At 35.4% G+C, this 14,497-nt stretch overlaps 1 protein-coding gene across 4 annotated transcripts in view; it reads right to left on the bottom strand.

Moving 5' to 3' along the window:
* The window catches only part of AP3B1 (adaptor related protein complex 3 subunit beta 1), a 291,668-nt gene that overhangs the window by 229,485 nt on the left and 47,686 nt on the right, over window positions 1–14,497 (bottom strand). For all 4 annotated transcript variants that reach the window (XR_010022600.1, XM_063085544.1, XM_063085543.1 and 1 more), the window contains exon 3: window positions 4,920–4,994. Coding sequence is in view for 3 of the 4 variants with exons in the window: in XM_063085544.1 (XP_062941614.1) it covers window positions 4,920–4,994 (75 nt within the window). In the remaining variant the exon portion in view is untranslated. The remainder of the gene's footprint in view (window positions 1–4,919; window positions 4,995–14,497) is intronic.

The following is a 14,497-nucleotide window of genomic DNA, read 5'->3' on the forward strand; positions in this document are numbered from 1 at the left end:
CTTACTGTTGTCTGGGAACTTGAATTTCAGGAGTATTCCCATCACCATCATTCCCTAACTGATAAGGGTAGTTTACTGTGTCTAAATTATTTGAACAAACAATACAGTTTATGCTGAATATCTCCTTTCTTTCTGAAAGTCTGGAATTTTGGTATGTGGTAGGCAGGTGACGCCTACATGAATAGCCCTCAATGAAAGACTTGGGCACTGAGTTTCTGATGAACTTTCCTTGTAGACAACACTGCACAGGTTTTGTCACAATCAGTGATGGAGGAAGTAAGTGTGCCACTGGAAAAAGCCTCTTGGAAACTTGTTCCTGGTTTCTTCTACCCATTTGCCTCTTTCTGTACCTAATTTTGCTATGTATCTTTCACTATGACAAATCACAGCCATGAGTATGAGAATATGTGAGTGGTCTTGGGAATCCTCAATGACATAGATCATAAGACTAAATGTAATAGCTAAGACTATCAAACATTTATACAGGAGAAATCTTTGTGACATTAGGTTAGACAAAGATTTCTTAAACAGGTCACAAAAAAATCCTGAACAATAACTGAAAAAAAATAGGTAAAATGTACTTTATCAAAATTAAATATTGTTCTTTGAAATCATTTAGAAAACAAAAAAGTAAGCCACAGATGAGGAGAAAACATGTAACGTTAAATAGCCATCTACCTGAAAAAAGGCTTCTATTAGAATATATAAGGAACTTTTACACCTTAATAATAAGACCACAAAAAATTTAAAAACAGGCCAAAGATTTGAACAGGGATTTTAGAAAAGAAGATATACGACTAACCATAGATCATGAAAAGATGCTTGACATCACCAAAAATCAGGAAAATGCAATTAAAGCCACAATGAAATACCATTACACATCCACCAAAATTGCTAGAGTTAAGAGTCTTAAGAAGATCAAGTGTTAGAGAGGATGTGAACCAACTGGAACTCCCATACACTGCTGGTGAAAATGCAAATGGGTACAGCTTCTTTGAAAAAGTATATGCACTGTTTTCTAAAAACTAAACATATACTTCCCAACAATTATATTCCTAGATATTACTCAATAAAAATTGAAATAGATGCCCACACATAGCAGTTTTATTCAATCCAAATGTCTTTCAAGTGGTGAATTAAAATATTATGGAATATCGACATTACAGCAAAAAAAGAATAAAATGTGAATACACAAAACAGCACAGATGAATCTCATGGTTTCCTAAGTAAAAGAAATCAAATACAAGAGATTCCATACTGTATGATCCAATTTATAAGAAATTCTAGAAATGTCAAACTATCGTGACAGAGAGATCAGTAGTTGCATAGAGATACCATACAAAAAATTAACTTCAAAATGGATTATAATTAATAATACCAAATTGAAAAACTAGAACTATAAAACTCTTAGGGAAAGAAACGTATAAATCTTCATGATCTTGGATTAAGCATTGGTTTCTTAGATATGACACCTAAAGCATAAGCAAAGGAAAAATAGATAAATTGGAATTCATCAAAATTAAAAACTTCCATGCTTCAAAAGAAACTATCAAGAAAGTGAAAAGACAACCCACAGAATGGGAAAAAATATTTGCGAATATTACATCAGATAAGGGTCTAGTGTTCTGAATATATAAAGAATTCTAAAAATAAAAAGACAACCCAATCATAAAATGGGAAAAGGCTCTGAAGAGACATTTTTCCAAAGAAGATTTACTAATGGCCAATAAATGCTCAAAATCTTTTTATTAGGAAAATGAAAATCAAAATTTCAATGATATACCACTTCACACCCACTAGGATGGCTATAATCTAAAAGACAAACAATAATTGGGGGAAAAAAACAGGAAAATAAGTGCTGATGAGGATGTGGACAGACTGCAACTCGCATACATTGCTGGTGAAAATATAAAATGGTGCAGCTGCTGTGGAAAACCGCAGTTCCTCAAAAAGTTAAACATAGAGCTCCCATATCACCCAGCAATATCATTCCAAGGTATGTTACCAAGAAAAATGAAAGCAAAATGTCTACCTAAAAAGTTATAACACAAACGTTCACAGAAGCATTATTCGTAACAGCCCAAAAGTGGAAACATCCTAAAATGTCCATCAATTGGAATGGATAAACAAAACACAATATATCCTTACAACAGAATATTACTCAGCCATAAAAATTAATGAAGTACTGATACATGGGACATGAATGAGCATTGAAAACGTTATGCTAAATGAAAGCAGCTAGACAAAAAAGCCACATAGTACATGATTCCATTTATATGAAATGCCCAGAACAGGCAAATCCAGAGACAGAAAATAGAGTGAATGTGCAGTGATTACTAATGAGCACAGGATTTCTTTTTGGGATGATGAAATGCTGTGGAATTAGATGGTAGTGATTTGCACAATTCTATGAATACTCTAGAAATCGCTGAATCGTATACTTTAAAAGAAAGAAACCTATGGCATGTTAATTATGTCTCAAAAATCCCTTTTAAAAATGAAATAACTCCTTAAAGCAAAAATAATAAGGACATATTTTGGAGGTTTTCGCATACTTAGAAGTAAAACGCATGACAATGTAGACACAGATGGGAGGGGGCAAATGGAAGTTTACTGTTGTATAGTTTTCATAGTAAATGTGAAGTGATATAATAATATCTGAAAGTAGATTTTGATAACTTAAAGATGTATATTGTAAACCCTAGTGGTAGACTTTAACAAGTTAAAGATATACACTGTACACTCTAGAGCAGGTACCTACCAAATAACACAAAAGAGACACAGCTTTAAGAATAATATCAATAATACTTGATTGTAAGTGAAGAAACTTCCCTAAATCTTTAATTTCTCTCTTACACTCCATTTACCTCCACCTAATCAACACATGTGCCCTGATGTCACCAGGCCCTTGAAAATATTCTTCAGTGGAATCTGCTCCTTCTCCTAAATTTCCCAGACTCAAAAAGAGGGCTAGGCATATTCCTTGAAGCTCACAGTTGTTACTAATGGGCAAATACAAGGTACACGTGCTGGTGTTTTCATCATGCCTGTGGCAGATATCACTATTTCAAGTTGAGTCACAATACTTGGGTTTAAGGCCTAGCTCTGACACTGCCGGAATTCAGATGCGTCACAAAGCTTGATCTGCTTCAGTTTCATCTTTTGAAAAATGGAGATAACAATAGGCAATAGAGTACAGCAGGACAGGCACCACAAGAAGGGTTGAGAAAACTGAGTTTTGGTACTAAGTTTGGTACTAGTTTAATTTGATGTCTGAGGCAATTTACTAATTGTTTTGGGGCCTCAGTTTCTTCCTCTGCAAAATGAACAGAAAAGTCATACTATTCTTTCTTAAAATGGAAGCTAATGCCTAAACCCTATCTGAAAACTTTCTTTAGTTTAATGATGCTCTGGTTAAAGGAGAAGTGAAGGTCTCAAAGCATCATACAAACTCATGAAAAGACTCCATAAACAGTCTGAAAACCACCAAGAAACCACAACGTCCCTTCCAGCTCCCTGACAGTACAACTACCTCTTCCACTCCCCGACAAAGCCTCACCTGATTTTCAAGATTATCACCTAAAACTATTCTGTCCCAGTATCTCAAACTCTCAAAGTGTTCTCGTTTCCCATCCTTTTAGCTCTCAATCTCCCACTACCACTGAACGTGCCTCTTACTCTTCTCCATCTATATCCATATACTGATCCAATTCCCCAATCTGTCAAGACCATTCCTCATCTTCCTCAAGCTCTCCCCAGCATTGCACTCACTAGTTTCTATAACACAACACTGGCCTGATTCCTTCACTGATTCAACTCCCTCAGGTACCATTAATGCAGGTGACTATAAAGGCTCTCTCCTTGCCTTGCCTCTACCCTCTCTCTCACTAAGATAACTCACTTCCACAGCTTCAACTCTCTGCAAATAGCTCTCAATCCTAAATCTCTAGCCTCAGTCTCAAAGCTTAACATCAAACCCCAATTTCCAACTGACAAAAGGACAGTTCCAGCTGGACGTTCCATCTTTCAAAGTCCTCTGCTAATCAATAATGAAAATGCTAAGAAGAGTACAGCTATAAGTGTATGTATGCATGGACTTACAGGAAATAAAAACCATGTGTAGATTCTGGATATTTCTTAATATGTAATTATAATAGCATCTACACCTCACAGGGTGGGAATTAAATAAGTTAATTCACATAAAGTACTTACACCCATGTTCATTTGTTTTATCATCTGTCAACAAAATGGCCAAATAGAGTAGCAATAACATGTTTTAAATTTTTTAAGACAAAAAAAAAGTTTCAAAGCTTTGAAATGAGAAGAATTCTATCAATTAACCGTACTTTTTTTATAATACAGACCTGGGAGGGGGGCTGGTTAAATTTAGCACTGGACTGCATCAGTCCAGCTTATAGATAACACTTTTTTACTGGGGCATGTTCATTCAATAAATCCAAATATAGGTACTGAGTGCTTAGTCCATGTCATGAGTAGTCTGAGAAACTTGGGAAATATTCTTCGGCTTAGTCCTAGAAATACCAAAAAGCCCAAATCATCAAGGACTGAATATACTTGACTAGGCCTTTTGACTAGACATATGTTATCTTAAAATTAAGTCCCTAGAGCAAAATTTAAACTACATTGGCCTCTAGAGATAGGTGAAAATTCAACAAGTTACCATCCTCTACCTAGATGAATCAATTCTAATTTTCGTTTTCCTATTCTCTACCAAGATCCAAAACTAGTAGTATGTCTACTTTTTCTTCTATTTTACCTACATTTAAGTTTATGGATATATTAATTGTAACAAAAATCTAGTGATACTTAAATATGTTATGTTGCCTTTCAAACTAACTGAAAAGTATATGATATCTTTACAACAACGGAATCACAAAAATTAAGAATCAAAACAATACCTCAATATTTTTACTGGCTACATTCTTCACAACAGCAGGAAACAGTTCAGAAGCATTTTTCCCTTTTGCAATCATCTGAAAAATAAAAGTGGAATATTAGGGCAGAAACTTCTTTTAAATTAATAATTTGAAAATAAAATACATACTTTAGGAAATTCTACATACATTAAATATTTAGAAGATTGTGTCAACAAATAAGCTGTGTAATTAACAGCTAAACTCTTTCAAATCATTTTACTTATACCACTATCTGCAGCGAAGAAAAACTGTTTTGTGTATCAATATAAATATGCAAATACATAGACAAATTAAGAAATACATAGTAATTTAAGACACATATGAAAATATTTACAATAGTTTTCTCTGGCTAATTGGGTTGGAAATGCTTTTTTTAAAATTTGTGCTATTCTTTGTTTTCCAGGTCCTTACATTAAAAAACGTACTGCATTTGCAATGGGTAGGGAAAGGGTGGGGAAGGGATAAATGTTACTCTGAATAAACTAATTATTTCTCCTTTGGCTTTCTTTGCATAGGGTCTCCTACTTCTCCAACCATCACTTTTCAAAGTTCTTTATTACTAAACCCTCTTCCTCTGCCCACTAAAGTTCTGTGCACCACCATCTTTTCAGGCCACACTGTTCTACAATCTCTGAAACTCCTAAGATTTCATTCAACCTCATGACTCTCACGTCTACGTATGAGGACCAATTCCCCAAAATTCTAGCCCAAATTCTGAGCCCAAGTTCCACATCTCTAACTAAACACCATTAGATGTTTTCCTCATCCCAAACTTGCTATGTCTAAAACCAAACTCATTTTCCATGATAAACATTCATGCAAGAATTTCCTATTACTTCGAATGCCCCCATATACCAGAAACCATAGAATTGTCTTGGTCTCTTCTCATACCTACACAGTAACTAGGTCCTGTTGTTACCTCTTATACACTCATGTTAATACCTTCTCACTGCTACTGTCCTACCATAGGTCAACATCACCTCACAAAGGACTTTTCCAACAGTCTCCTCCCTCCTACCCATAATGTACATTGCGGTCAGTTTAACATGCTTAAAATACTACTTTGTACATGTCAGCCCATCCTCAAATATTTCAAAAGCTACTGACTGCCTAGAATCCAAACTATTTCACTTAATGTTCAAAGGCTCTCACAATTTACACTAACATCCCTTCTTAAGCTCCTTGACCTAATGTTCCACAACAGTGCTAATATCCAAGTATACACATCTTAATCACTACTAGAATATTCTCTGGCTCCTCTATGCCTTTGCTCGTATCATGCTTCAAACCAATTCTTTTTTACTTTTCTAATTTCTACCCTCCTATCTAACATATCATCAAATCTACACATTCTCCCTTCCTAGAGCCACCTCCTAGCACCTAGCCCACTGTGGCATCCAACCCTAATTTCTCTCAATTTTTTTTCTTTTTCATAGGAAGTCTTTTTTTATTATTATTATTTTTATTGCAATATAGTTGATTGTACATACCTGTGGAGTACAGAGTTGAATATCATTACCTCTGTGTAATATGTGATGCTCAAATCAGGGTAATTAGTATAATCCACATTATAACATTATACAGTGTAATCATTTTTGCGGCCCCTTAACAATTCCTCCCTTCCCTCTCTCCTCCTTCCCCTTACCCACCTCTCATAACCTCAAGTTCTCTTCTCTCCTTTTGAATGTTCAACGTATTACTGTTATTGTTATATCTTTCTTTTTATTTTTATTTATTTTTAGTCCCACTTATGAATGAGGACATGTGGTATTTCTCTTTCTGTGCCTGGCTTATTTCACTAAATATAATTTTCTCTAAGTTCATCCATGTTGCTGCGAATAGCAGAATTTCATTATTTCTTATGGCAGAGTAGTATTCCATTATATACTACATTTTCCTCATCCAGTCCAATGATGGACATTTAGGTTAGTTCCAACTCTTGACTATTGTAAATAGATCTGTGATAAACATAGTGGTGCAGGTATCCCTTCAACATGATGACTTCCATTTCTTTGGGTATATACCCAGCAGTGGAACTGCTGAATTGTATGGCAGTTCTATCTGTAGTTGTTTGAGGAACCTCCATACTGTTTTCCATAACGGAATGCACTAATTTACAGTCCCACCAACAATGTAGGAGGGTTCCCCTTCCTCTGCATCCCTGCCAGCATTTGTTATTCTCTTTTTGATAACAGCCAGTCTAACTTGGGTAAGATGATATGTCAATGTGGTTTTGATTTGCGTTTCCCTGGTGCTAAGTGATATTGAGCTTTTCATGTGTCTGTTGGCCACTTGTACATCTTCCTTTGAGAAATACCTATTCAACTCCTTTCCCATTTTTTAATCAGTTATTTGGTTTTTCACTGCCAAGTTGTTCAAGTTCCTTGTATATTCCAAATATCAATCCTCTGTCGGATGTGTAGTTTGCAAATATTTTCTCCCACTCTGCAGGTTGTCTTTTCATTGTTAATTATTTTGCTGTGCAGAAGCTTTTTAGTTCGATATAATCCCATTTGTTTATTTTTCCTTTTGTTGCCTGTGCTTTGGGGGTCATATTCATAAAGTCTTTCACCAGCCCTACTTCCTGAAGTGTTCCCCTATGTTTTCTTTTAGGAGTTTTGTAGTTTCTGGTCTTATATTTAAGTCTTTAATCAATTTTGAATTGATTTTGGTATATGGCAAGATGTACAGGTCTAATTTCATTCCTCTATTTATGGATGTCCAGTTCTCAGAGCACCACTTATTGAAGAGGCAGTCTTTTCCCCAATGTGTGTTCTTGGTGCCTTTGTCAAAGATCAGTTGGCTGTAAGTTTGTGGGTTGACTTCTGGGTTCTCTATTCTGCTCCACTGGTACAAGGGTTTGTTTTTATGCCAGTAACATACTGTTTTAGTTATTATAGCTTTGTATTATAATTTGAAGTCAGATAATGTTATGTCTCCAGCTTTATTTCTTTTGCTCAGGATTGCTTTGGCAAATCAGGGCCATTTGTTGTCCCAGATGAATGTCAGATTATTTTTTCTATTTCTTGAAGAGTGTCGTTGGTATTTTGATGGAGATTGTATTGAATCTGCAGATTACTTTGGGTAGTATGGACATTTTCACAATGTTAATTCTTCCAATCCAAGAGCATGGAATGTCTTCCCATCTTTTTGTGTCCTCTTTAATTTCTTTCAACAGTGATTTGTAGATCTCCTTGTAGCGATCTTTCACCTCCTTTGTTAAATTGATTCCTAGGTATTTTATTTTTTTTGGTAACTATTGTAAATGAGCTAGCTTTCTTGATTTCTTTTTCTGCTAGTTCATTGTTGGGAGTATGAAAATGCTAAAGATATTTACATGTTGACTTTGTATCCTGCAACTTTACTGAAACTGTTTATCAATTCTAAGTTGTTTTTTTTTTTTTGGTAGAGTCTTTAGGCTTTTCTATATATAGAATCATGTCATCTGCAAACAGGGACAAAGTGACTGCTGTGGCTGCTGCTGTGGTTACAGGCTGCCCTTGTGGCAGTGTTGACTATGGAGGTGGCTTTGGAGGGTTGCCCACATGGCAGCAATAGTTCCAGTGGCAGCGGGCTGCTCACACAACAATGGTGGCTGCCTGGCAGCACCAGTAGGGGCAGCAACTGCAGCATCCTCTAGAATTTTTTAATCTCTACTTTGCACTTGGAATTTCCTATGTGTTATTTTATATTTACATTTATTTTAGTTTTATATCTCCTTCCCATTTCCTTCTATCTCATTCCCAGAATATATCTTTATGTCTTTTAATAGTCTAGACTTTGGTAATCACAAAATGAAGTTCAAACTACAGAATAATTTTGGGGAAAGGGATTATTTAGAAATTATACACCATATCTAAGAAGCCACCCTAAAAAGAAAGTATTAGCTTTATTAATTTTCAACAAATGTTACATAAAAAGATATGTGATAAGGCTGGCTCATTAGCTTGCTCAGCTAGACCATGGTGCTGATAACACCAAGATCAAGGGTTCGGATCCCTGTACCAGCCAGGTGCCAAAAATAAATAAATTAAATTAAAAATACTATGTGATATGTTAAGAATTATAATCTCATTTAGAAATTTTTCATAAGGCCTTTCTACATGATAGCTTTAAAATATTCTTTAACACAAGTTAGTCTTTTTATGTTCCATTTCCTTACCTGTAACATTCTTTTGATTTGTGTATTTTTGTGAAACCTGTTGAGCATTACAGAAGGTTAACAAAATACTGCAGCTAAAACATCTTTGTATGATTTGTACACCTCCCTCTCTCAATTTCCTCATCTGTAAAATAAGAAGAGAGGGGGATTAAATGCTCTCTAGGGCCCCTTCCATTAAGTCATTCAATGACTACCTAAAGTCAGAGATCCTAGTATACCCTATTCCAGGGCTACCCCAACTTTATTCTATAGAATGCTACTCAAAAAGATGTTAATATATAAAGGAGGAAAAAAATCCATAGTCAAATTCAATCAAAAACCAATCAACAAATATTTGCTGAGAGAATACTCTATGCCAGGGACTCCACTAGGCCTTGGGGATACAGCTTTGAACAATACAAATTCCTTACCCATGTGGCACTTGCCTTCTAATGCGGGTGAGGGTCAATAAACAAATGAGTATAATAAGTGAGGTGGTAACAAAGAGTACTATGGAGAAAATTAAAAGGAAATGGAAAGAGCTGAGGTAGAAGTAGGAATTGCTCTTTTATAGCGGGTGGTCAGAAAAGGTCCTTCTTTTGGCAAGACTAGAGGGAAGAGAGAAGGGAAACCATGTGACTAGCTAGGGAAATAGTGCTTTAGGCATGGCATGTTCCAGGAATAGGAGGCCAGGGTAACCAGACTAGAGTAAGTGAGGGGGGGAAACAGTAGGAAACAAGGTCAGAGATGTATAAATCATTGTAAAAGGAGCTGGCTTTTATTCTGAGTAAAATGGGAGACCACTGGAGAGTTTTGAGCAGAGAACAGATATCATCAGACTCAAATTTTAAAAGTATCTTTCCAGTCCCAGTATAAAAAATTGACCATGAGATATGGAAAACAGTTAGGAGGCTACTGTGATTATCGGCAGAGATGGTGAGAGAAGTGAGAAGGGGCTAGACTTTGGATTTATTCTGCAGATAGACTATACATGGGTTAAGAGAGAAAAACAGGAATTAAGGATGACAAATAAATGACTGGAAGAAGGAAATTACCATTTACTACGATGAGAAAGACTGTGGAAGAAGCAGGGTTTTTTGGGAGATGAGGAACCAAGAGTTTGGTTTTGGATATGTTGAAAAGGCAGGTGTATATGTAAGAATGGAGACTACAGGAGAATACAGGAGAGAGTCTGGTTGACAATATGCATTTGGAAAGGGATGAGGTCACTACAGTGGGACAAGACATGGTATAATCCTAAATGTGGAAGTTATGGAAATAAGAAGAAATAGCAAAGAAACTCTAAGACTCTCAGAAGCTTAGTTTAAAATGGAGCAGTCTTTCCCAGTGCTCCTCCTTATCTTTTTAGATATTTCTCCCACCCCTTCTCCTTTCTACTTTAGGTAAAACCCTGTTCTTGGTCCCCTTGAACTCCTTTCCCCAGAATGGGGAACACAGGAACTGAGGGAAGCCACATTTGGGCCCTGTGGGGAAAGTAAGTTATATAGGTGGAAAGCCTAAGGAAATATTTCCTTGTTATTTTTATTTGGTTGAAGTTCCTTCTATTTGAAAAGCTGCAGTGACTCTAGATAAAAGGTGAGAAGGGAAGACAGATTCTCAGGCAAAAAGCGAGTCATGTTTAGGTAGCTAACTGGGCAGAAGTTGAGGAACTGGCACAAGGTCACTTGTAGTTCTAAACTCTCTCAGGCTCTAAGACAGCTCCTACTGAAGGCATGGATAAAATTCCAGAGCTCTCCAAAAAATATTCACTAGTTGCCCACATTTAATTGAAAGAGTGACCAATTTCTGATACTTGTTCTGTAATTTATAACATGACTTTTACTTGGTTTTCATTCTTTGACCTTTGGTGGCCTCAGCCTCAACAACAATGTTCCACCTCCCATAGGTTTAGCCCAATAGTCCTGTAGTTTGGGAGTTTTAATTGATTTGTCCTCCCTCCAATCCTCTATGTTCATGAGGGATATGGATGCAGTTTAATTTTCCTATAATGCTTATGTCTAGTTTTCATATCAGGATAATGCTGAGCTCGTAAATTGAATTCAGAAATGTTTTCTAATATTCTATTTTCTAAAAGAGAATGTATAGAATTGGAGTTTTCTATGTTCGAAGAATTTTTAATGAGAAATTCAGTTATTTTAATGGATACAGGACTATTCAGGTAATCTAGTCCTTCTTGAGTGAACTTTATAACTTATCATTCAAGGACTTTGTCCACTTCAACAGTTGTCAAATTTATGGATATAAAGATGCCTGAAATAGTCCCTAATTATCCTTTTAATGTCAACACGGTCTGTAGTAATGTCCCCTCTTACATTCCTGATAATGATTATTTGTCCTCTTTTTTTCTTGGTCACTCTGTCTACAGGTTTATCAATTTTATCAATCTTTTCTAAGCACCAGCTTTTAATTTCACCAGTTTTACTCTACTGTTCTTTTCTACCTAATTCCATTGATTTCTATTCTACCTTTACCACTCCTATCCTTAGGTTCATTGTGGGTTTAATTTCCTCTTCTATTTCTACTATGTTAAAGTAGATGCTTAGATCACTGACTGAAAATTTTTCTTTTCAAATGTAGGCTTTTACTGCTATAAATTTCCTTGTAAGCACTGCTTTACCTTAATCCCCCAAATGTTGATACATGGATTTTCATTTCCTTGTGACTTTTTTTTGAACTACTGGATTATTTAGAAGTTTGAGTTATACTCTTCAAATATTTAAGGCATTTCTTGATCTCTTTCAATGACTGGTTTTAGTTTAATTCCATTATGGTCAAATAACATACTTCATATGATTTTGATTCTTTTAAATTTGTTAAAATTGATTTTATGGCCCAGCACACAGTCTTTCTTGTATGTAAAAAGTATGTATGTGCTGCTACTGTCGCGTACAGTGCTCTATAAATGTCAATTAGGTCACATTAGTTGATAACATTATTCTAGTCTTCAACATTCTTACTGGTTTTCTATCTCCCAATTCTATGGATTTTTTAAGAGAAAGGTATTGAAGTCTCCAACTGTAATTGTGAATCTGTCTATATTTTCTTTCAGTTCTATTGGGTTTTGAATTTTTTTTTTTTTTTTTTTTTAGTTCATCTTTGAGGCTCTGTTGTCAGACACATTTAAGATTATTATGTCTTTTTGCAGAAATGACTCTTTTATTGTTACACAATGTCTTTTTTTTTATCCCTAGCAGACTATTTGTTGAGAAGTTTACTTTCTCTGATATTTACAGAGTCATTCAAGCTTTTTTTTTTTGGTTAATCTTTGCATGGTATATATTTTTTGATCCTTATAATTTATTTCTTTATATTAAAACTGGGTTTCTTCTAGAGAGCATATGATTGCATTTTGGTATTTTCATCCAATCTGACAATCTCCTTGAACTGGTAACATTAGATCCCTTACATTTAATGTAATTACTGATAGGGTTAGATTCAGGTCTACCATTTTATTATCTGTTTTCTGTTCTTCTGTTTGCCCTTTCCCCTGTTCTTTGGTAATTCTTTAGTATTAAATATTTTTATTTTTATATCAACATTTTGGCTAATTTTTATATAATTTTTTAGTTGTTCCTCCTCTAGAAATTATTAGATAGATATACAGACAAATATAGACAGATACAGATATAGTAAACCTCACACAATCTATGTAGTTAACACTGTACCAAGTCAAGTAAAATGTAGAAACCTCACAACCATACAGTAGGTCCTTTTAATATCATTTCCCCACTAGCTTTCACATTATAGCTGTCATATGTATTCTACCTATAGCCATTAAAAACTCCTCAGACAATAGGATAACTTAAGAAGAATAAAATTAGTCCTTTATGATTACTCAGATATTTACCATTTCGACTGGTCTCTCTAAATATCCATCTGATATCATTTCCCTTCAGCCTAAAGAACTTCCATTAACACTCCATTAAAACAGGTCAGCTAGAAATGAACACTATTTTTCTTGGCCTAACATTATCTTTACTCTTAAAGGGTATTTTCACTGGATATAAAATTCTGGATTAACAGTTCTTTTCTTTCAGAACTATCATCTGCCTGCCATGGTTTCTGAAGAGAAATCTACAGTTATTCAAATCATTGCTCCCCTGTAGGTAATGTATCATTTTCACACATACTTTCAAGTTTTCTTTAGTTTTGGTTTTCAACAGTTTGATTACTGGACTTATGCATGGTTTCCTTTTAGTTTACCTTGACTGGGGTTCACTGAGCTTCCTTCATCCATAAGTTTATAAATTTCATCAAATTTGGGGAGTTTTCCACCATTATTTCTTCAGATATTTTCTTCTGCCCCAATCTCTTTCTCTTCTCCTTCTGGTGTTCTAATGATACATGCATTAGACCTCTTGAAATCACCTAATAAGACTCTATTCATTTCTTTTTTCAAATTATTTATTTATTTATTTATTTATTTTTATTTTGTCGATATACATTGTGGTTGATTATTGTTGCCCCTTACAAAAACCTCCTTCCCTCCTCCCGCTCCACCCTCCCCCCCAACAATGTCCTTTCTGTTTGCTTGTTGTATCAACATCAAGTAATTGTGGTTCTTATATCTTCTCCCCACCCCCTCCGGTTTTTTGTGTGTGTGTGTCTGTGTGAATTTATATATTAATTTTTAGCTCCCACCAATAAGTGAGAACATGTGATATTTCCCTTCCTGTGCCTGACTTGTTTCACTTAAAATTCTCTCCAGGTCCATCCATGTTGTTGCAAATGGCACTACTTCATTCTTTTTTATAGCTGAGTAGTATTCCATTGTGTAGATGTACCACATTTTCCATATCCACTCATCCGATGATGGACATTTGGGCTGGTTCCAACTCTTGGCTATTGTAAAGAGTGCTGCAATGAACATTCAGGAACAGGCATACCTTCGACTTGATGATTTCCATTCCTCTGGGTATATTCCCATCAGTGGGATAGCTGGGTCATATGGCAGATCTATCCGCAATTGTTTGAGGAACCTCCATACCATTTTCCATAGAGGCTGCACCATTTTGCAGTCCCACCAACAATGTATGAGAGTTCCTTTTTCTCCGCAACCTCGCCAGCATTTATCGTTCATAGTCTTTTGGATTTTAGCCATCCTAACTGGGGTTAGATGGTATCTCAATGTGGTTTTGATTTGCATTTCCCGGATGCTGAGTGATGTTGAGCATTTTTTCATATGTCTGTTGGCCATTTGGATATCTTCCTTAGAGAAATGCCTACTTAGCTCTTTTGCCCATTTTTTAATTGGGTTGCTTGTTTTTTTCTTGCAAAGTTGTTTGAGTTCCTTATATATTCTGGATATTAATCCTTTGTCAGATGTATATTTTGCAAATATTTTCTCCCACTCTGTTGGTTGTCTTTTAACTCTGTTAATTGTTTCCTTTGCTGTGCA

The sequence above is a fragment of the Cynocephalus volans genome, chromosome 2 (genome assembly GCF_027409185.1).
Source record: "Cynocephalus volans isolate mCynVol1 chromosome 2, mCynVol1.pri, whole genome shotgun sequence".
NCBI lineage: Eukaryota > Metazoa > Chordata > Mammalia > Dermoptera > Cynocephalidae > Cynocephalus > Cynocephalus volans.